The sequence below is a fragment of the Bombus huntii genome, chromosome 4 (assembly GCF_024542735.1).
Source record: "Bombus huntii isolate Logan2020A chromosome 4, iyBomHunt1.1, whole genome shotgun sequence".
In the NCBI taxonomy this organism is placed as follows: Eukaryota; Metazoa; Arthropoda; class Insecta; order Hymenoptera; family Apidae; genus Bombus; species Bombus huntii.
Genome location: NC_066241.1, coordinates 17,921,319 through 17,945,880, shown reverse-complemented (window position 1 = coordinate 17,945,880; position 24,562 = coordinate 17,921,319). Strand labels below are relative to the sequence as shown.

At 38.3% G+C, this 24,562-nt stretch overlaps 1 protein-coding gene across 1 annotated transcript in view; it reads right to left on the bottom strand.

The window, feature by feature from the left end:
- The window catches only part of LOC126864476 (uncharacterized), a 97,659-nt gene extending 80,092 nt beyond the window's left edge, over positions 1 to 17,567 (bottom strand). The window contains exon 1 of the mRNA XM_050615845.1: positions 15,449 to 17,567. Coding sequence (XP_050471802.1) covers positions 15,449 to 17,347 — 1,899 coding nt within the window. The 5' untranslated portion in view covers positions 17,348 to 17,567. The remainder of the gene's footprint in view (positions 1 to 15,448) is intronic.
- Between the last annotated feature and the right edge of the window lie 6,995 nt (positions 17,568 to 24,562).

Below are 24,562 nucleotides of genomic sequence, written 5' to 3'. Positions count from 1 at the left end.
TTCTTTAAACGATAGTTATTACTCCATAATAAAATTAAAAAAATACATTTTTATCGTATTATGAAATTTTATCGTAGCTCTGGTAAATAATAAAATCGTCCTGAATCTTCTGATTTACAATTTTTTTAATTAAATTGCGTTCCATTAAAAAAATAATAAAATATCCAGATATTTTTGAACAGTGCAGTGTACACGGTAGAATTGATTAATTCTATTTCCTCGTAGTTCAAATATCGAAGCTGGCGAAAAACTATATCCAGAGATAAATACGATAGATAGGAGCTGTTTAAAAAAAAAGAGGAAGAAAGGAAATTTCGGCTGGTATTTTTCATTTGCCCTCAGTCTGGCAACGTCGCAGCGTTTCGTCACGAACGACGAGTTTTCGCGTGTTTCCGCGTAAATCTTCCTAACTTAATTAAGCCGAACGCGCTAGCTGGCCACGTTCCATCTTAATTTCGACAACGAGGCTTGCGATGTTATTCGAAAGCTCGCGATATTCCACGGCCGTGAATTTTCCGGATCGAAGCTGCGCTTTCCTTTCATCTTCGGTAATTAAAAAACATTTCAACCTGACGTGGTCGGGTTTCACCACGCGCTCGATTCGTACGTTAGTTTGAAAACACTAATGATAACCACGGTGCGGTACATCAAAACTTCCATAACAGATGGATGACTGAACTCTTTTATTCCCGGAGTAGTTTGTGATTAGTTCGTTAACTCGTTGCTAATAACAAAGGGTGTGTGCTTTTGTTTGAAAACTGAAACGAAATGCTATTGTAACGAACACGTGTTATTTTATTACTCGTTACTTCGACATCTTTCAAATTTCAACGATTTTATTTCGTCTGAAATTTCAGTTGCCCTTTTTCCACTCGAGAACTTTTTTTTAACGAGAATATAAAATAATAGCCAGTTAAATTTGAAATCTATCTCTAACAATTATCGACATGAACAGAAAATATACATTTGTACGTTAAAGTATCGAGTTCTATATTTAATCAATCGCTTAATATTAATTTTCTTCTCAACGCGAGAATTGATTGTAATTTCAACAAATAAATAAAAAAAAAATATTAATTTTCCTAATAAGCATGGCGAGAGAATTGTGCACCAACGAATTCACTCGGTTCGTTCGCCTCGTCATAAAATTCTAGTAACGAAACTCTTCATCAAAATAACATAAACAACCTGCCGTCACATTCGCTCTGACATTATCAAATTCTCAAACGCTCAGTATCCACTCACGTCGATCGAAAACCCATTAAACATCCAATTCGAACGCCAAACCTTTCGAACAATCCCAATTCGAACTGCAGCATCGTGCCGCGCGTTGCTGTTTACGATTTCCGTTTTACTACTTCCTGTGGCCGGGCAACGGGATCGAAATTGCCAGTAATCCATGGCTCAGCGATCGCTACTCACGATCGAAGCGCGTTATCGACCAATAGGGAACGATAACGCGGTCACGAAATTTTAAGGATTCCAATTCGAAATACCAAAAGGATACCAACGTGAAATGTTGGTAGGGGATGTTCTGAACTGATGGAAACATTTTTGATGTTAGCACATTCGCGGCTGACGGTTCTGACGCCAGAGCCTTGGCTAAACGCTGCCTACAATTTCTATAAGTTTAGAGTTGATAGCCACAAAATTCTGTTATCAAAATGCGAGTGAATTTAAAAGTATTGTTTTATTATATCACGATTTGAATTCCTGTTGCAAATAGGTCCGTTTTTTTTCATCCAGACACGATAACTGAAAAATATATGTCTCTTATTTTATCTTCCGCCCTCGATTCTTCTGAATCCGCAGTGAAGAAGCTGCAGATGCGATTTCCCGCTCATACGATGTGTATAACTATCTATGTGTATAGAATACGGAATTCCAACAAAAAGCGCGTTGAGGTATTGAAAGACTGGATACTATACGGCACATTGTGTAGTGAAGTAAAGCCAATAAATTAATAATCAATTTGCATTCTTTGGCCAACTGCGTAGGGGATTAGCTGTATTGCGAAACTATATCGTAAAATTATCTCAATTCCCATTGCGTGGAAATTCCTTTTTGAGGTGAACGATATGCTGAAAACCGTTAAATATGGTAATTTGGGGGCAACTGAAAAAAAATTTACGCAATGACGCGAATTCATGTTAGCGGAAACCAAAAACAGAATCTAAAATGACGCGAATTCGCATTAGCGGTAACTGAAAACAGAATTCGAAATGACGTGAATTCACGTTAACGGTAGTGAATGTATTAATGCGAGCAGTGACTCGTAATAAAGGAACATTCTTATAACTCTACCAAACAGCGCAAGTAGTTTCAGTATGTTCACCCCTCGAAATCACCATTTTCGCGAATTTGATTTGATGCTTCAAGCATCATCCAGGTGGCGAGTTGTAAAGTTTTCGATCCAGAACCGTCTGTAAGACAAGGTTCTCATAAGAAACCGCTTCGTCGGGTGGTCGAAAGGAGTTTTCAGCGTCGCGTCAATCGAGAAGTTTCTGGTTCTCCTTGGAAAAAGTCCAGCTTTGACCAAACAGTCTTTTACCCGCAATCAGCCAAACTTCCTCGGAAGTTTGATCATTTTGCATCACATAGCGACGAGTTTAATCGTCTTTTTTCTAGACGTTCCTTCTCTCAGGTTTTTTCCTTCCTTTTTGATTCCTCTGTAAATCGATACGTCTTTCCTAGAAACTTTTATTTTTTTTTTAAGTACGTTTAATTGATTGTCTCGGGTAATTGGGAATGTAGAGAAAGCTGGTTGAAGCTTGTTAAGATATATCGAGCGGTTCTGGCAATTTTGAAGATTAATTCATCTTGTGGTCAGAATACAAGCGACGTGAGTTGCGATAAATCAATTTAAGATTTAATCTGCTGTCTTACAATATCAAAATTATGGATCCCATAAAACGAAGGCAGTTTGTATCTAAGATGAATGTTAACTTGACTTTACTTTCAGCTCACATAGTTCTAGATTAGTGAATGCAAGTCGTCGCCATTGTTCGCTATCGTCCACAAAAATACTAAAACAATTATTTATTGCGCAAATCTTCAGGCTTCGTAAATAACAATAAATCCGTGATTAAACGTCTCATCGGTAATCTCCATTTCTTGCTTCCCACTCATAAAAGCAAAAAAAAAAAAAAAAAAAAGAAAGAAAAGAAAGGAAGAAAATAAAAAGAAGGAAACGAAAAAATAATCCCGTTGCAGGTAATAATTTCTATTTTTTAATACGGAAATATCTCGAGAAAGTTTATTTGTTGAATTATTAAAAAATAATCGACCGCGAATGTTACAGCGAACGTCGTTTCGTTCAGTGTAATTAAAATATTCCGTTGCTGCGCCACGTTTTTCCATTACGGTTTTGAACATTAACACGTGTTCAACACGAAAGTACGTATGTTCGTGGATCGCTCTGCAATTACCCGCCACGTAGAATTACGTAGTTTAGTTTTTGTTTCGACGGAAACGTTCGCAGTATCGGGATTTCGGATTCATTTTGGCGAAATATGGCTAGGTCTAGATTTATTGGCGCGAATTTCGTTGGACGGCACAGGTTTTCAAAATGAAATAAAAAATTAAGGGGTAACATTTTTTTTGCTTTTTCGTTCTTCAAAGCGATCAAACGGTGTATGTAGCTTGGATTTTTCTTGCATGTTCGATTCACTTTAGAACATATATTTTACATTTATATTCGATACATTTTCGATGTGATTAAAAAAAAAGAAAATTATACTTTATGAATAATTAATTAAATAAAACGATAAATTTATGTCTTCTAAACTGATATCGAATTTTAGTATCATTATATCCGATCACTATGCCGATGATTTTACAATCCGTGCGAGAACTTGTTCAACGAAAATTTCCTCCCTATTAAAATTGTTAAAGATTAATCATTTCAATTTTCCGGAACGTTCAACATTCGTACCGTGATGTAAATAAATTAAATTCACGAGTCACTCGGAAGCGCAAAAACGGGGTTGCCGACTAAACGTCAAACCTGATGATGAAACAACGGTTAATAACGCAGGCAATGCCGTGTAAACGTCACCGAGAAGTACGAACAGACGCGTGTACAGTCTACAATGTACATAAATGGCGTCTACAGAGAGACAGCGGGTCGGCCGCTGCAATATCTTCGAGATTATTTCCTTTGGCGTAAGTTCCGCCATCCAATGTAACTTCCTGCGGATCCTCTCTATTTAGAGGAAATCAGGAAAGCTGGCCATATTTCGGACGTTCTATAAAAGGGCCTCGTTTTGTTCGAAGGAAATGATCGTTCTTGATGAGAATTTCGGCGCGATGTACGATTAAAGTGTTATTAACATTTTGACGGCCACGCTGAATTCACATGTTTCGCTCAGGACGCCACGGGAGCCAATTTTTATTATTCAAGGCATATAATGGCAAAATAATAATAAATTGATGATGTAAAACAACATTCTTCCTTAATGGACTGTTTATCTTATTGGTTACGGTGGTATTGGTGGTCACGGGTGACCACCGTGGCGCTTTGATAATAGTTGATAGCGACATATTATAACAAGGCTTCGTTTATTTCAACGAACCATTCGTATTCGTTATTTCGTCGTAAGCAAAACATCCAGAATATATTGTTGAAATGTGTAGAAGATATTAGTAAACAGTATTTGCTTATTCTATATGTCCCAAACCGGCTGGCAGCGGAAACGGTCGGTGCATTAAACATAAAAAGAAGATTAAGAAGGAAACACCCAACAGATCTCACAAAGGACATAACCTAACAAACAAACACTCACCACACTAAAGAAATGAATCAATCAAATTCGAAGATGGTATCCCACTGGGGCTAGCCATCCACATGTTATATTATTATACCACTAAGCTATAATATTTTACCAAATGTCCTACTGGACAAATTGGAAAATGTAAATAAATAAATAAAAAAAAAAAAAAGAAAATATATTGACCAACGTGGCAGTCAAAGTGTTAAGTAAATTTGTAGCGACAAAGTTGTAGCTGCAGTTCTTCAGTTGGCTTCTCTTATTCGCAAGTTTACGAAGTTTCGATTCTAATGGGACGCTGTTAATGTTTGTAGAAATGAGAATCGATGAGCAGATACTGAGAATTCGTCACACAGAAATTCACTAACATACTCGGTTTGTTGGAAAAGTAACGATGTTGTTTTACAGTCTGAAATTAGCAATGTTGATTAAAAACAAATAAACACAAGTTTCTGAATCTGTTAGCAACTCCACCGTCGTATTGGCGACATTCCTATGAAACTACTACATATAAGTTCGAAATAAGATTCTCTCAAAAGATTGGACGCGCAAGAACCTCCGTTCTCGAAGAATCTCATCTGCAAAGCTAGCGAAATATCGTAAGCGATCTTCTCTAGAAAGGAGTCGCTATTCTATCAGTCGATGGCTTATCAATCGATTCGATTCCACCAGACGATTTTTCTGTCAGCTCGGAAACGCATTGTCCTCCGGAAGCGATCAAGCTACCGCCTGATATCTCCGAGGCTTTCCTTGAGAACGAAAACAAATGGGTTGCAAAATTTTCTTTACCACCTTCATGGGCATATGGAGCTCTCTGAGGAAAATGAGACATTGTTTCCATTAAAAGTATCGTTTCAGTATCTATATGTCGGGTGAACATTAGAATTTAAGGCGCGTAACGATTCTTCATTTGAATTAGCCATCGTTTTACGAAACAGAGATTATATTTACGCGAATATGTAAGATTTTACAAAATATTATGAATAATGAGTTTAATGAATGATAAGATTAACAAACGATAAGTTTAACTAATGATTAGATTAAAGAATAATAAGTTTAACGAATAATAAGAGTAACGAATAATATGTTTTACGATTAATAAATTTAGCGAATAATGAGATTAACGATTAATAGGTTTTACGAATAAAGAATTTAATTAACGCTATTAACAATGTTCCTGGGTTCAAACGAATCCACGGTCAACGGGATAACTCTTTACTATGCGTAGAATAATTTTAAACACAAAAAGATACGATTTGCTGAGACACTCGGTAAACTGTTCGATGTATCACTTTCCAAGGCGATCACACGAATGAATATCTGATGAAAATCTTTTTCGCTGTACGACTGCATTTGTTTGTTATATGCTCGCTGGAGGCATCGAGAAGGTTCCAATCGCCGTTGCCAGGCAGTTTCTGCCAAGAGTTTGTTGTATACTCTTTGGAAGCATCGAGAAAGATCCAAACGCCGTTGCTAGGCAGTTTCTGTCTGGAGTTTGATTCCTAATACAACGTGTGTCCCATTATATCGACATCTCCAAAGTACAATTCTATGTGATTTCTAGGGAGAACAATACAACCGATCCACACCTTCGTCAGGCAAAACGTTTATCCCGTGACCGTGGCTACGTTCGGCGACCAGTTGTCACCTCGAACCCACTTTCGCTATCACAAATATCAAACAATTACAAATGACAACAATTGCTTAACTACAGCTATGATAAAATCTAGGCTAAAGCATTAGAAGACTTTCCCAAAATTGCAAAGGGAAGGCTCCGGTTTTCCTTTCATCTCCGACATATATATAAGTTTATGTATAAAATTGTGACGCATATGTGTTCATATGTTTTACATCTTTCATATGTTTAACATTTTCAGGGTCGAATTCAGCTTGAAAATTCTCGTCAACCTATCGGAATGTTATTTTTGTTCGATAGAAATGACGTTATCGATCCACATGAGAGAAACTGGGCTACTTGTTGTCCCCAGAGACTTGCATGTAATTAACAAAACTCATTATGAGCATCCATCGTTTATGTATATGTAGACAATTTATCGCGGTAATTTCGTTCGTTTCGAAAATACGAAATACTTCGAAACAGTGTTTTTAAAATTCGTTGGATGTAGATAAATTATAACGGGATAGTCTCAGATTTGCAGTATAGTTAAATAAATGATCGCAGAACTGCAAACGCTCTTCCAAATGTGTGACGTTTTATTTTCTGCAGAAAGCACAGAGTTCATTGCTCGTTTATTATAAATCAAAGTTGAATATATTCAATTTTTTCTTATTTTTGCATTCTAACTTGCCACATGTAGCAATAAAGAAAACGTATTTTTTCATTGAACTTCTTCCAACGACAATTTTTCCATTTAAAAATGGCGAAGATATATCTTCCCTTTATAGAGAGCTAAATAAAAACTTGGATGCTACCTTGTTCGCGAGCAACAATTTACGAGCTGTCGCGTTTAACGAGTACTCTTTACGGGCGAGTCGTTATTTAACGATTGCTGCTGCACAGGAACGAAGCTACACCCTGTTTCCCAGTCTATTCAACCCTTTTTATATGGCTAACATCGACGAAAGAAAAGGAAAAGAGTGCTGGAGAGAGAAAGGAACGAAGGAATATTCCGTTTAATGGTCCGCGATAAAGCCACGATCGCTTCGTCAAAAAGCACTTTACGCTTGGCCAGGTGTCCGGCAACTTTACGATTTTTATGAAAGCTCTAAGCTGGACACGGCCGCAGTTTATATTTATTTATGGCATGGTCGAGCCGCAGCGCGAATTCGTCGTTTTCGACTTTACACTCAAATCCACTTTCCCGGGAAATCGTACGTCCAATTTCTCTGCTCTTTTTTCCCCGAACTTTATGGGCTGAAACTGCTACTTTTTTCTCCTTTTGCTTTTTCCTTTTTTTTTACTTCCCATTTTCGATTTATTTACTTAGTTTTTCCTTTTTTTTTTTGTTTGTAGAATACAACGTTTGGAAGATATACGGTTACATGAAACGAAATTTCTTGCGTAGATTTTGGACTGCGATTTGTTTGCAAATAAGTTTCCCCTGGGAAAATATATTTTCCGGGCGAAAAAATGGAGCTGATATAAGCTAATAATACATATATCTAACATTAAATGACACATGAAAAATGAACTGAAGGCGCTATCAAGTATTCTACCCTTAACTACAACGCGTCAACAAAATTCCACTTTTTATTTCCATCTTTTATTTTCTCATTTTTTTTCTCATTCATCTGCAAAATGAATTAAAATCCCCGTTCTTTGCTATCACGATCCACTCAACATTAATCTCTAAACTCGAATGTACACAAATTCCCTCAAAAACCCTCTGCTACTACACATCCCTGGAACTTGTTTGGTCTTCAAAAGGGTGGCATGAACACGGGTAAATCGTGTAATCGCTCTTTTGTAGCACAGCTGTGAACTTTCATTGTCGATTCGTTTGTGTACGGATCAAAACTCGCGAAAATTTCGTAGTACCGTTTCCAGCAGGCGTATTGCGACAGAAAAAAAAAAATAAAAAGAAAGAGGGAAGGGGAGAGTTGAAAAGGATTGCAACGCCTGAAAATGCTCTAATCGTGATCCTTTAATCCTCTTAGTGGAGGAACGCGAAAAGAAACGGCGAAAAAGTGGTGGAAAATTTATTACGTGTTTTACGTTGAAATAATATCGAGACTGATGAGTGCTGGGGAGGAGACTACTCGCAAAAACTTCCGATGAATCGGATTTCTGCACATGTCTTTTTTCTTCTGTCCTTTTCAAGCTGAAATTGCGACGAAACAAAGAAGTTCTTTCAAAGCGTCATTCGCGAAAACTCGCGACAGTCACGCCGATTTTTATTGGATTAATTAAACAGTATCTGGCGAGCAACGAGTAGCGTAACATGGCATGATCTAATGCGCGGAAATGAAGCTGCCGATAACGAAAAATGGATTTCGAGATATGGGGACGGTTAATTGGAAGATGTTCGCTGTTAATTTTTTGGTCGATGGAAATATTCGAGGACCCCTCCGGATTATCGATAATCGAGCTGCTCGTTAACCCGAATTCAGCTGAGTTTTGCCGTGGGTGCTGTATTACGTTTGGATTTGGATTCGCTGGACTTTAGGATCCTGTCAGGTATTTTTTAAGTACGATCTTTTTTCATTTCTCGTACGAAGAATTAGCTTGCGAACAATAAATAATAACTCTAATACATATATCTCAGCGTAATATCAGATAACGATAATATTAAGCTCATCCTTTATTCGTTGTACGCGAAAAATTCCTTCCCATCGTTTCATTCTGCGCAACAATATGCTCGATAATTCTATAACTAAACGATCGAAAGAACCGATTCATCTGGTCTACGCAGGTCAATATTCATCCGCTATTTTTTAATTTAATTTATTTTTGTTGAGATTGACTGTATGAATTTGTAATAAAAAGATATATTGAAATATGTATAGGTATAATGTATGCTGATCCAGATTCTCACTCTTACAGTGTTACAATACAATAGGAAGAATGATAGGGAGCACGCTCATATATTTATAGCAAAGGACATTACCAGAAAGTTAACCTTGGTGTGTAGCTCTAGCTGAAGGCTACAAGAAACAGCAATAGATATCTGCTTATAGCTCTTTTGTTTCTAGACCTTGTAACCCAAAACCAAATGTATATTTAGGGGCACAATAATATGGACCTTTCCTTATTTCGAATTTTTTGTTTCACTAAATTCTATTCTCTTCGTAACAGCGGTCTCCATGTCACGGATATACAAAAGGAAAGGTGTAGAGTTGTTCTTGAAGTAATTATTTCAACAATTTTGTAATGTAATAAAATTATATATAATAAGATTTCGAGGAACAAAAACCAGAAATATCGAGCAACATTGAAGCATACCACATTTATCCGCCTTTAGTCGCATCATCGCCGTTCCTTAACGGAGATTCGCCGGGTTCTTTTTATCTGCTGCACAAAACACGGCCACGAGAAGATTTAATAATTATCGGGATTTCATCAGCGAAAATAGTGGAATGAAACGGACGGTATGGTTCCCCATTTAACCATCGGTCTATCCCGTGGCGGATACTTAAATGAACCGCTTTCAATCCCGCGGCAGAATCTGAATCGAGCATTCGTCTGGAATTTTCCTGACGCTGAAGAGCCGACGACGCGGCTCGGATATTTTTAAGGTCATTTGTTATCCGGATTAAGCGTTGAAAAGCGCCCTTCTCGCTTCTTGTTTCCGTCGAAGCGTAGGTTCGTTCTTTGCACGAAGACGGATGAAAGGTCTTCCCTACCGTCCAATCGTCTAAATTAGCAAGGAATGTTCTCATCGGACAGCTGATTACGTTGGAATTAAGGTGAATGGCAGAAGATAGAGAGCATAGTTTTGAAGTTTCATATTAGTTATTGGATTTCTGGCTGGATTTCACATTCATTCTCAAGATTAATATTTTGGATGATTATTTTACAGAATTCCTGTGATTCATGCATCTTGTTGTTTTTAAAACACACTACAGAAATATTTTACCATTAATACTTTCTATAATCGTTTTTTGCTTCGTACCTTTGGTTTTTTACAGGTCGACTTTATTTCCTTTATTTGCTCAATGTCTGCTGTCATTTTAAGCCGGAAAAACAAATTCCCTGTATCAGTTTATGGTGTTTTGCGTGCGAAATTTCGTTCCATTTGCTGGAACCGGCAGCGCAGTGTTACGAATTATATCGTCATAGAAAATAATGCAGAATCGGTTCAACACTGAACGTACGCGCTGTACGAACACTTTTGGCGATTTTTTAATTGCGATATGCGCCCGAAACTCGGTACCGGAACGAGCTTTCAACTCGATATTTTAAATGTTAACGACCGTCGAAATATAATTTTTACTCTCTGTGCAATTACAAACGGCTGTTACGATATTGTTTCAAAGTGTTTCTCGTTCTAGATAATATTTTCGGTCGAAATCTGCGTTATGTAACATGCAATATTGCATAAAAGAACAGTTTTTTTTTTTAGAAATTTTGTTCTCCCTGTAGTTTTCGCTGTCCTCGATAAAGAACGTAAAATTCAGAATTTAAAAAGTATGAAATTTGGAGAGAAATAATTTTGGAAATAATTTGGAAATGATATTTACTCTTTAACATTAATTAAAACTGAATACTTTACATAAATCTATTCTATTCTATTATGATCCTTCATTTAAGAAGCCTTTCAAGGGCAGAACGTATAATGACTGTTCGTATTAAAGTCACAATCAAAGACGTAACTCGTATCTGCCATAGCGTAGTGTTCCTCATTGTGCACATTGTTCCTACGTACTGACAGATGAGCTTGACGTATCAAGCTTTGACAAGATTTGCATTCAAGGCCTGAAATTCTATGAATTACAGGTTTCCGATACCAAAATCTTACGTTAATTTCGAATATAGAGGTATTCATATGGTTTCTAGAGAAATTACAATTTCGTATATTTCATCAGTTATCTGGTTAAGATCTTTTTAGAAATTTTGGGAAATTCTTTCTAATAAATGAACGTGTATATTTCTTAATAATATATTCTGAAATTTATCTAACAATAAATAAGACGCTAATAAATTTGCAATAACACAATGTTTGCTTGTTTGCAAAGGCTTTCAAAGAAACTGGCGCGTAATATTACGTTTCTGATCGCTACAATCAGTAATTAGCATATATTAACGTGTACACAATTTTATCCATCAGGAAACTTAGCTAACATTAATATGTTCGTAATTATACTAATTAAGACCGTTAGCGCACAGAAGCACACAAACGTTTATATACGACTGCACAGATTAGAAACTCCGGTACGTATACGTTTATACCTTTTACACGCGTATTTTCACTATCGCAACTAATTTATCAACGATCAACCGTAAAAAATAATGTCAAACAATCTCGTAATCAATTTCAGTTAAAATATGTTCGACAGTTGCCACGTGAATCCACGTTCATAAACAATGTATCAATCATTTTTCAAACTTAACAAAATCAAGCTTCGATGAAAACTGAGGTATTTCAAAAATATTCATTGTTTATTAGTTTGTCTCTGCAAAATTAAAATTTTTCGCGTAAGTACTCAATGTTGAAAATATCCTAAATACATTTTCAGTTCATTTAAGCACGATTACTTTCAAGGAAGTATAGAAAATTGTTTTATTTGCTGGTTAAATCCGAGCTAAAATTAAATAAATTAAGAAGTAACGCGTTTTTGAGCGAGTGGAACGGATCAGGCTTACTGGTATATATTTGACGAGAGATAGAACGTGATTTCATGCGAACGAAGCCAAATCCGTTGCAATGAATCGCGATTCGAGCTTAATCGCGTGTTTCTATTGATTACACGCTCGTCCATAACGTCGACGAACAACAATTTAAACGAGAAAGCGTTTCCGATGGAAATATTGTGATAGTTGGAGAAATCGGCGCGAAATATTCGTCCGACGGATACGCGTTCACGCTTCGAATGATTAAATTCATATATTAGTTGCGCCCGACTAATTTTACGCTAATTGTTTCATCAAAGTGGAATAATTGTTGGAATAAGTGGGAATAATTTGACTGTTTTTGATTTAATTTGTACAAATTATATAAAAAAGTGCATGTGCGAAGATATAAAATTTAACGAAGGAATTTGCTTCCATATTACGATTCGTTTCCTGGAACAAGTGCTTCGTAAATTGTACATATTGTATAATAGAGAAAAGGATGTTTCTATAAATCAAATACGTACTTGACATTATTTTCTTATCTTTGTTATTTTTTACACTTCCAAACTAGATGAATTCTCGAAAGTCCTTCTAGTTGCGGCAAATTGCTGGAATTCGAGTGAGACGGATACGTAAACCCGTGTGAACTTGTTCGCCCCTTATGTAATTAAACACCTGTTCGAAGCATGAACCGGTCACTCACGTGTTACGAACTGCCTGACTTCCTTGCCATAGTTTCTCAGATCGGGGACACCTGTTTCAACGGTGCTCTCAAACGCAACAGCTGCCCGGGAAAGTCGTTCGCATACCGTTCCGTACTCTAATGAATTTCTCGTGGAAGCTAAAGACGTTGTCGAGATACCAAAGTTTGATCATACGTCATCGATTAGACATGATATATGTAAGCCTTCCTATACTATAATGTAGACAGCTTTAAGACCCGTTCGAGTTTAAGCCTCTTTTAACCTACTAACTGACTAGAATATTGATATTTAATTTTCTCAATAAAGATATTTTCATATTCCTTGTTCCTCTTCCTCCTAGTCTTCAAATATGAATATCATACACAACAAGAACTTAGAGAATCAGAGATTGTCTTAATTTTTTCAATATGACGTAACAGTCTTAAGAGAAAATAGAAGAAGAACAGATGAAACAAAAACACGAAAATTCATTATTATTGCGGCCGTCGGTACAGACGTAAGCAGCGAGTTTGACTTCAAGTAGCCGACAGTATCCAGCTGGGGGGTTTCTTTTAAGAGGAACGTCTGCTATTTAAGTCTGAACCTGCTTTGATTATTGGCGCGTACCTCGTTATCTTTGAGAAGCCAACTTGCGTCCTACTCATTATACAGCATCGGGCAAAGGGTCGGAAGGAAAGTTCGGGTGAAACGTACACGCGAAATCGGTTTGCCCGGATGAGAATAGCAAGTTAAGTCGAAAGCAACTCCCTTAGCCCCGGTACATCCCCTTTCTAGCTACGTTCTGATCCAACGTCACCTTTGTTTCTGTGTATCAAAGAGGTGGCCTGTTTTATTACGCGAAACAATGCACGATGCTCTTCAGAAGGATTGAAAGCAAAAATTGTCTCGATTTTTTGAGCTTTTATTTTAAGAGAGAGATATTTTTCATAATTGAAAAAGATTGAAAGAGATAGCGACCGAAAGATATCGATTTTGGGTTAAGATGTAATGTAAGTACGTTTCAGTGAGTTTACCGTTACAGTCCTTACAATGAGACGCCTTTCTGAACGTCTCACTGGCTCTTTAAGTTTACTCAATATCTGGTTTAACGTGACCTAAAATGCAGGCAGACTATATTACTGAGTATCGGAGATTCGGAACGATCACGTTTCCAATATACATATTACTCGGCAAATGTATAAAAAGGAGGTTAATAAAAGCAACTCGAATCAACATTGGTTTATAAATATTATCTCTGTTTCAAGCATTATGCCTCCAAATGGCAAATCTACATTTTGCAAGAATATACATCGATTAATTACTCTAAATACTGTTAATATCAAATTTTGTTTAAACAATGAAAGTAGAAGAAATTTTATACAGCACAGCTTTGTTTTATACAAACAATATTAAAATGGTACAAAATTCTCAATCGCTTTAACTACTCGAAAGTTTGAGTCGCCAAATTTCGTCATTAAAATTATTAAATTATTCAAACTACTAAAACCTCCAAAAGGACAGTTTACAGAACGCGTCAACAAAACGCTATTGACAGCTTCCAAGAAATGTTATTAATTCTGTGTCTTGTTCATCTGTCAAAATATCAGAGCTAAAATTCTGAAATCTCTAAATATTCCATAGTCATTCACATCAGGCATTCAAAAGTTCCTCCTCGTTCATAGTTCTCAAATATGAAAATTACTTTCACCCCTCGATTCCGCTCTACGACTAAGAACGTGTAATGTTGCACATCATACATACATACACACATAAGCTACGCTTATCTTTCTTTCATCAAAAGGAAACGATAACTCTTTACCCTTTCTAAGGACGACGAAACGAAATCGCCTCGCTCAGATCCCTTCAGAAAGACCTTGCGGTGTGCCAGGATTTCCGGTCCGCCCGCTGTCGCAGACGTCGTTAATGCTCGAGCACGCGATAAAGCCCGCGGTGATATTCCGTTGAAACCCCTTCGCATTTTTTCCCCCGTATTTTTCTCCTTTTTCACGTCTCCTTCTCTGGGTTCTTAACTGTAGATATCGTTCCTTTTTTCAATTCCTTTCATTTTTCTTCTTGCCACCCACGTCTTCGCTTCCCCTTCTTAAATCGCGCTTTTTTATCACGTTTCCTCTAACCAGAGCTTGAACGTTCTCATTTGACAGCCTGTCATATTCTTTTCTTACATTTTTTTTAAGAGCGTAACGCGATACCATTTCTATGTCTATTATTGTTTACGCGTGCGATTGGAATTTTTTTGGAATTTCGGCTACATGCGAGCGAAGCACATTGTTGTATATGTTTGGCGAGATCTTTACCGTACGATTTCTTAGTCTGCAATTCAAGACTAAATTTGTTTTGAGGTAAGACGCTTTTCATAAGCGAAATAAGAAAATATTCCTAGTGTGAAATACTGCGTGACTCAGCTTCAAACACGTTCGAACTTCGTTAGAAAGTATCCAAATTACTGAGAAATGAACTCCTCTTAACAACTCACCAACTCTTTTTTACCTCAGACGAACTAAACCATCCTCATCTTCTTCTGACTTGGTTCGACTTTCAAACCGAACAAAAAAAAAGAAAAGAAAAAGAAAAAACATTTCAATTTCGAGTAAACATCATCCAACGACGTCGCAAAGACGTCGACAACTCCGTCGTCAGTTCCTCATTAGCATGTCTGCCCCTCTCGTTAACCCGAGCGGTCGCGCAACCTTTGCGTCGTAAATCAAATGAATAATTAGCCGCGGAAGTTCGGGGCCGCTTACCTGTATAAACAGAGACAAGTCGTCGCCTAACAGCATGTCCCTGCAGACGTCTCTAGCGGTGGTATCCAGAGTGAGATAGACGAGGCTGCTCTCGATCCCGGTGTGTATCCTGACCCAACCACTTCCGCCGGTGACATCTACACCGACACCGGAGTCCCAAGAGGAATTAAAGGTCTCTTGGAGTCCGGCCACTTTCGGGTTGGTCAGCTCTGACAACGAGCCGCTACTGTTTTGCATAAAGTCATCGAAGCTGTCCTTCTTTTTCTTCTCTTCGTTCTTCGAGTCCTCGACTCGAGTCATTCCTCCTTCTATTTTTTCACGATCAAATTTATCGATAGTCTCGTCGAGATTTTCCAGAATCTTGTGAGCCGTCTGATCGATAGCCTGGCTACGTTTCTCCTCTCGAGACCTATCATCAGTCTGATCGATTCCAGCCGCACGCTCGGTCTCCGTTTCGTCCCGATCTATCGCCTCTTTCGACGTGCTCGTCCCACCTCGATCGTCCCCGTTTGCCAACTCGATTCTCGTTTCGTTAGAGCGATCGCTGTAGGTTTCTGGATACAATCTGGAGTTCCCTAGACAATCGGTGTCATCGTTGATCGTGCCGTCTACGTGCTTTTTCGAGTCTTCCTGACCATCGTCGTCCTCGATCGGGTAAAAAACACTCTTCCTTTCCTCGTTTCGTCTTGATCTACTACCGTATTCGGTCCTCGTAGCCGTTCGCCTATCCTTATCGTCGTTGATCTCGCAGAAACCCGGTTTCGGAGCCATGATGAAGTTCTCATTATCGCGAAGGATTCTCGATTTCGACAGCGTTTTCGTCGATCGTTTCTTGTCCAACGCGTCGAGTCTATGATCCTTCGAGACAGTCAATTTCTCGCAGTGATCCTTGGAGAAGGTGAACTTGTCGATGTCCAGCTTGCGCTGCGTCAACAGATCTTGACACGATCTCTGAATTACGCATTCTGTTTTTGTTCTTCCCTTTCGTTTGGCTTCCGCGTATACGTAGTCCTCTTTTCGCGGCTCCTTTTCTTCCTTCAAGGACGACCGACTTCTGCCACTCTGCTCTTTCGAGGTACTTTTAGACAGAGTATCCTTCGCCTCTTTCAAATGATTCTTGAACCTAGACTTCTGCTGAAACCGCTCGTAGTTCGCTAGGATCTTCTGGTTCAGCTCGTGAATCAGCTCCAGCCTCTTGGAAATCGAGTCGTTAGTTTTGTCAACCTTCTTCCTGCCCCACTTCCCATTTACGCTCTCGTCTTCGTCGTTTTTCCCGCACTTCTGCGACTTGGTCCCAGTAGACAGCTGTCGCCTCTGCTTCGTCGATTTCCTGGACCCAGCGGTCCCCTCGCTGGGGATTCCTATTTCATACTTCGAATCGCTTTTGATCACGTTCTCTTCTTCCTCCTCCTCCCCTGGACGCTCGATCACATCCACATCGATCGACCACGAGTCTTTCCGTCTCTTCTCCGCCTCCGGATGAAATCCCGATACGTTCATGAACTGTAGACTTGTCTTGCCGATTTTCCCATTCTCACGGCGCTCTTGCTTATCGACCATCACCTGTCTGCCGTTGGTCTCCGGCTTCTTCCGATTTCCACTCAATTCTATTCCTTTCTTCGCGTCCGGCCGAACCTCCAGCCCTGGACTGGATCCACTGCTCAGGCTGATTCTCTCGTTCAATTCCCAATTGATCGACGCCTTACCTTTTGTATCGACCACGTTTCGACTAACTATCGGGCACAGACCGAGCTTCTGATTCAGGTCTTGCTGGGGAATCGGTTGGTTGGCTGTGTTTGCGTTTAGTCGAACCTTCAGTCCCCTAGTCGAAGACAATCTGCGGGATCTCCTAAGCTTGTTTGACGCAGTACTGCCTGGGGATCCGCTCGCTATCACCATTTTGATTGCGGATCATTCCTCTATTGTATGGGAGGTTGACTCTACTGGATAATGAGATTAAGACCGTATCTTGTGATTGATTAACCGAGTTATGGGTTGGATTGTTTGATTCTGAAGGGATGTCTCGGTGGTTCTGAATCGGGCTTCATGGTCGTAGGATGGTCGTTGTCGGAGTGAGTGGTGTTGACAAATGGCCTTTATGCGAGTGTCTCTTGATATTGGGTTCTATCTGAAAGAATAGAATGAATTGGTTGCAGTGTTTGAAATAATTAAAGAGCAAAGCTTTTGCCTTAAATATCTTTTGTTTTAAATGTTCTGTCAATTATATGTTTAATAGATTAATTATAAATGATATATAGTTAAGTATTTACCATAGTGTAAAATTATGAATTTCGATGGGAATGATTAATTATTGAATGTTAGCGAGGATGAATTTCTATCATTATTTTTCGAGTCATATTTATATTTAAAATTCCTGTAAGAACGAACTAAATTTGGACGACAACATGTCACTTCCAATATAGAGACGCATTGAATCATGAATACATGAAATTTCATATCAAAGAAAAATTTCCGCTCAGCTTCCTGATACGAAACATTCGAATATGGCACGATTCAATCGGGAGTATTCTACGATTCGTAACACTGACGTAGAGATAGATAGGGCGAGTGTCCTTGAAGCTAGTATAAATTTGCGGATGCGGCGATAAACGAATCCCTGTCGGTGAGCCCGACGATAGATAAATAGAAAGCAAGATACGTGATTTGAACGAGCAAGCTCGACACGTTTCCTTCGCCGCTCCCTTCTGTGCGCCTTGCACAACTTCCCGGTTATATGTACATATATGTATCTGTATTTCGGGCAATTGTGTGAAATGTAATTTTCCGAAGGTACGGTCGACGCTTTTGGTTACCGATATCACGAAGAAAATGAGAAAAATCGATCTAGTATAGCCGATGTCGCTTTTGTTCGTGCAGTGAGGAAAATTTATAATTAATTACAAAAATATCGAAACTACGATTTTGCATCGTAGCATCATAGCGTAGCTTTCAACATTATAAAACACGTCTGATAAAAACGATACTGATTTGTTGTATAATATAGGTTATACGATATCAACGAGGAAAGTATGAAAGAAGAAAAATCTTGTGACGACAATTCTTAACGAAGAACCGAGGGATCGACATCAACGGGAACAAAGGAATTGTTCGACGAAGCCAAGTTTCGCCGATTGGTCTCTGTTTAATTGGAAACGCGAAAGGTCTTCTTTTTTTTGAGTTCAGTTCTGGCTCGTCCGCAAGCAATTTCTCTCGAGATACATCGACGAAAACGTATTCCATCGTTGTACGCTGTTCTACATTTACTGTACATTATGTGTGCTATGTAAAACATTCTGAAATGACATTAGCGCTATAATAAGGTAAGGATATTATGCTCACACTGGTAAAGTTTAAGATAGATTAAAAAATGTACGTATTTATTATAAAAATACACTTCATAGAAATCGTAGAAATATTTAAGTAGTCAGTTATTTATTATATTAATAAGCCTCGATATACAAATGTAGTAAGATAAACATCCGCAGCCTACTCATTACAGCACTAACGAAGCTCTAAAAAGTTTCGCATAACGCAAGTAATGTATTCACAAAACTTTCTTATGGTACATGTTCAAGTAATTTCATGAGTCACTGTATATCAGCGTTAACGAGACACGGAGAAAAACGCCCCTAACCTAAGGGGAACGAGAAACAAACACAGTCTGCGGTTTTAAGAAGTTTCTTCTGTACGAAGAACAAGAGAATTCCTCTCGTTGCGTCTTTTTTTCCGCGGTTCAACTGAGCTACGGCGATTTGATAAATACTTAGAAGACAATGACACGAATTACCATTGTTCCCATGCCGGGAGAATGACTGTCTGTATTCGAGGAAACTTATTGCTCGGGCATAGTCAGTCATTAATTTCAATTGTTGGATGTGAAACGCTAATTTCATACCGTCTTCTCGTGGAAATACTTCCTCGGATGAAACGTCGACAATTGCTTTGCCTCCCGATAAGTTTCTTTCGTGTAAAGTTTAAAAAGTCAATGGAAATTCCCTTTTCGAAAAAATGGAATCTATTTAATGAACAAACTGAAGAAAAAAGTTGAATAGAAAAATATTCAAAATATCAAATAAATTATATTCCTATTAGAATGTAAATTTAACAATTATATGCAATTATATTCTTCTAGTAAGGACAAATAAGTACAAGTAAACTGATATGATCGACAGATCCAACGTTAAATAAACCTCAATTTCATTTAGTGTTCTGTCTCTAAAAGTACACAATTATACAAAATTATTTTCTGGAGGGTTCCATTTGCCTCACCTTCAACGCACATTAGCGAGATAAACGATTGAATCTCTATTTTATCGAATTCTCGTATTTTTCATCGGTTTAACGAAGTCCATCAGAGAATCTTCTTATCTCAATCCCTTAATATCATTAAATTCGTTGATACGCAGGATTACTCTCGATTTAACAAACATGAAGACTCGAGAGCGATAATTCTAGTTCCGTGTTTGCGCGTGTTTGAACAGCCACCGCAGTATCGCAGCTTCAAATATTATCGAACAAATATTTCCCATCGTATCGTTCTAATGCGTTGTAGAATTCATTATCGATTCATTGTCCTCGACTACATCGGCTGTGCATTGGCGGATCTTCGAGATCAATTTTGTTTCGAACGAATTAACGAAGCAAAATATAGTCGATTTGCGATAATGGAACAGCGGATATTTATGCAAATCCATATCGTCGTAGAGTTTTGCTTAGAAATTTTAACTGTGTTAATGAAATCGGAGGTGCTAATGAATTGGATACGCGAATGGAAGTGAAATTTGTTAAAAAATTGGAATTTTCTGCTAAAATGTAATATGTATCCATTGTGCATTTTTGGTTGTTTGAAAATTGTAAATTTGTGAAGAAACGATGAAGAAACAACGTTTGCATTAGGGAGTATTTTTGTTTACTGATGCAATCATAATTCAGTATGCTTCTCTACGACACGTAGAGCACGAATTTTGCATTTGCTTTAATATGCAATTCAAGTCCTTTAATACGAGACATTCATGGAGAAATGTTCATGTGAAGTAATAATCATGTGCGTTAATAAACGAATGCCTTGAATTTTCATGCATTTATCACGAAAGTCAATACGTAATATTCATCTGATTCCTATTATTTTCATTCTTCGCGAATCAATTGAAAGCTTCGTCGATATCTCGATTGAAAAGAGGATGGGAATCACATCATCATCGAACAAAACTAGATCAGTAAATTAAATTTTAATTATCCTCTCATTTTCTCTATAATTCTTGTCATAATTATAACACTCTCGTCATCAAATGAAAGTCACGAAAGGGAGCAAAATAATTCAACGCATTGCCTATTTAGATTGCACAAAATATACTTTCGAATACAAGTTAATTTTACGACATACAACATGTTAAACAATACAACATTTTAAATCGTTTGGTATTCTAAAGTAATATTTGAAACTCGTACTATGAAGTCTTGGTACAAAGTTTACATACGTAGTTTTCGTCCAACCGTCGTAAGCAAGGAAAGAAATTAAGAATTCCTTATGTCAACGTCGAACGATTCCGGGCATGTGGAAGTACCAACATGACGCATCCACTCACACATGGAATACTAAATAACATGGAGCACGATCGAGCTAACGAACGAAGCTATCCTTCATACGAGACTAGGATTTCTTTCATACGTTCATTCAGAATGTAAAATACTTGACACAAATATCGATCAACACTTACATCGTCTGTACTAGCCGGCACACAAAGCAACTCCACCTGCTCGTGCTCTTCTGATAACAAAAGACACTCGAAACGCACTTCGTTCCACTTTCACAGTCAGCAAGGATGCAAGAAAAAATCTCACCGTTGATGTTCAATCTTTCATCATCGTCGATTCGTAAGTGTTTCAAAATCTCGTTAGAGGCAGATTACTATGTAGGGTGGTCGAGGTTTTTCTTGATGTTCAGGCTGTCGCATCAAGTGTCAACAGGACCTAATTACATAACAGCACTAGCAATTGCCTGAGTCGACGTCATCGATCGAACTTAATTACATACGTCACGATACCGATTATCGCACGCGTCACCTAATTACTAATCAAATTAGCAACCTCCAGTAATCTCTACGCAAATACGTCCAAGTACCACTACGTTATAAAGGTGGTTATAAAAGGCAACATATAAAAGCTTGCTATCGTCACAAAATCAACCTATCATCAACCAGTCATTGATCAAAATTCGAAACACTCATTAACGTAATACTTTCATAATCCTTAACCGATTTCAAAAAGCACATGTCTAATTGCATCGAATTTCCTGTTCAAGGGTTCACTATCCTCACCAATTAAAATTCAAAACTCGCAATTATGGAAACATCACATATACATAATTTTATTGAAAGATTCACTATCGCCACAAAACCAATCCATATCCAACGTCACCAACCAAACTTCGGAACTCGCGATCTAAAACACCTTGGAACGACACGAGTCGCGACACGGGCGTACGTAGCGAACGATCGCGGCCACTGGCCAGCTTTCAGGATCGTCGTCGACATCATGAATATATCGCCCGGCCACCTGTCTGTCTCTTCTACCTGTTGACCACGTTGTACGATGTTCGTACAACGTCCACTGGTTGAACAAAGAAAGGGAAAGGGACAATGAAACACGGAAGAGGGGAGGCTAACGCGCTAGACGAGGACGAACGATGGATTAAGGGAGTAAGAGATGAAAAAAAAGACTAATAGGAAGGGGGAATCTGAAAGTACGAAGAAGAGGTGCGTCGGACGAAGGACAGAGAGAAATAGGAAAGAGAGAAGGAGGGAGGGAGGGAGGGAGGGAGAGAGAGAGAGAGGGAGGGAGAGAGAGAGAGGGAGGGAGAGAGAGAGAGAGAGAGAGAGGAGTTTGAAAGAAGGAAAGAGTCTCGTCTCTTTTCCACGTGCTCATTTCACGTGGTTTACGAGAAAGAGGAGAAGGGAGACGATTCTTCCAGCTGTCGACCCTCGTTCTGGGGAACCATTGCAGAAGAATGATGCACTTCCGCCCCTTGATACACTTTTCTTTCCGTTCCAATGCCTCGAATTAATTTTGGCCCCGTTTCACCTGAACGATGTTCCTCGAATGTCGCGTCGATTCTGGTTCATCGACACCGGGGAATGCAGATTTTTATGCTCGCTTTTCTCAAGCACCGACGATCGAGTTTGATATGTCGATTATTTAACGTGGGTTGCTTTTGAGAGAAATGGGATGGAAGATGGAACTGTTGAAAAGTTTGTTTTTGGCCTTTGGAGAGACATGTTTTTCTCGATGCTCGTATTTTTTTCCTATGTTTACATAATGTTGCATTTTGTACCAGTTACAGTTAGAGAGATTTGCCACGGAGACAGCGTTGTGTACCTTTGCGTATTACACATTATCGTTCTGCATATTTCTTCATTTCTTAATTTCGTATAAATGCATAAAAAGCCGCTTTCTAGTTATTAAAAATCAATAACTTTGTTCAACCAACATCCACGCTTTAATAGTTGATTACTTAAAGATCACCTCATTTCCCGTTTCTACCATTGCCAATTCAAATGGAGGTTCTTCGAGGTAAGCTCTCCTGCTTTCGAGCACATCTTGGCACTCGACCAAATAAAATGACATCGATCCGGGGATTTCGTATTCGGAACATTCGTTCTTCTGCAATTTTTTCGTTCCACCGTCTAGAATAATGGAATGTAAACGAGGCAGTAATATTTCAGACATAATTACCACGCGTTAGATTATTAGAGTATTACTTCTTTATCGTGTTTGTTCGTCATAGTCTGTAGTAATATCGCGTGAACAGAAACAGGCATTAGGAAGTCTGATGTTTCAGCCGATTATAGCAAAGTTTCGCGTGAAAATTAAATCGAAAGCGATCTTGATGGTCAGGCTACATTTTGCTTTACTTTCTCTTGCATACCTATTAATTGTACCATATAGAGATTTGTTCATCGCAATTATTTCAACGAAATGATAGGATTACGTGTACGTCATTTCTTAAGTTATGTACGTGAAACGTTTTCTAGTTTCAGTATGATATAATTCTCAGATTACTTCACATTTAATTAAGATTTGGTCGAGATTTGTTTGGAATTAATTAAGATGTGACTTTAAATGATGCGTTATTTTACTTTCAAAGCTTTTGTATCGATTTGGGTAACAGTCTAATATAAAATTTTGTTACATAATTCATATGAAGACTTCTATATAATTTTCAAATCTTTGAATTATTCTGTGTTTTATATCGGTTCGGTCTATCGAAACTATAAATGTTCTTTATTATCTAACAATTATTTACAGACCTCAAATTGCGGTGCAAACGCAGAAATTTTCAAACCGCGAAGAGTCAAGACGCAATTAATTTTCTTTTACTTGAAAAAACCAACCACACGTATTCAGTATTACTTTCATGGTGGTTTTCAAAAAAATCGTGAAACGGTTCAAACCGCAAATTCCGCCGTCCAAGAATTATCCAGCAGCTCTCTGACCACCTTTCAAAGATCGACAATACCCCTTCCTTCCATGCAAATTTACACCGCCACGCATGCACGACTTTTCCCACGCATCCTGTTCCCGGATTCAACGTGCGTGTCTTTATGCCAGGAAGCGAGCAAAGGTGTGCCCACACACGAAACCGTGTGGCGTCACCGAAAAACGTGGTTTCAATGTGCAAGGTCGTTCCAGCATCTGCGTTTTAATATCGTCTCGAGAATTCACATGGAGAACTTTACCCTCGTAATCGAAGCTCTAGATTTGCAGTGACAGTTGAGTTTGAGAATATTTAACTAAAATTCTTGGAACCTTTAAAAGGTATAATTACGCGTCTCGTTTGGGAATGATCATAGAAAATAGAAGAGTTTTCGCTCACTGACGTGTCCTTGTGTTTTTGACCAAAAATTTTACAGTGTTCTATAACATGTAATATGTATACTTTTCACAAGTATCGGAACAGGAAATTACAGAAGGGCTTACCCGTGATGTCAAACACATAGGCGGGAGAAATCGGTCTTGAGCGAGCAATTCACCCTTAGCAGAGAATAGCTTCGCACAAAGCTTTTCGCCTTGTCCATAGAAGCTCGTGACACACGAAGGGAACCCTGTCGACACACA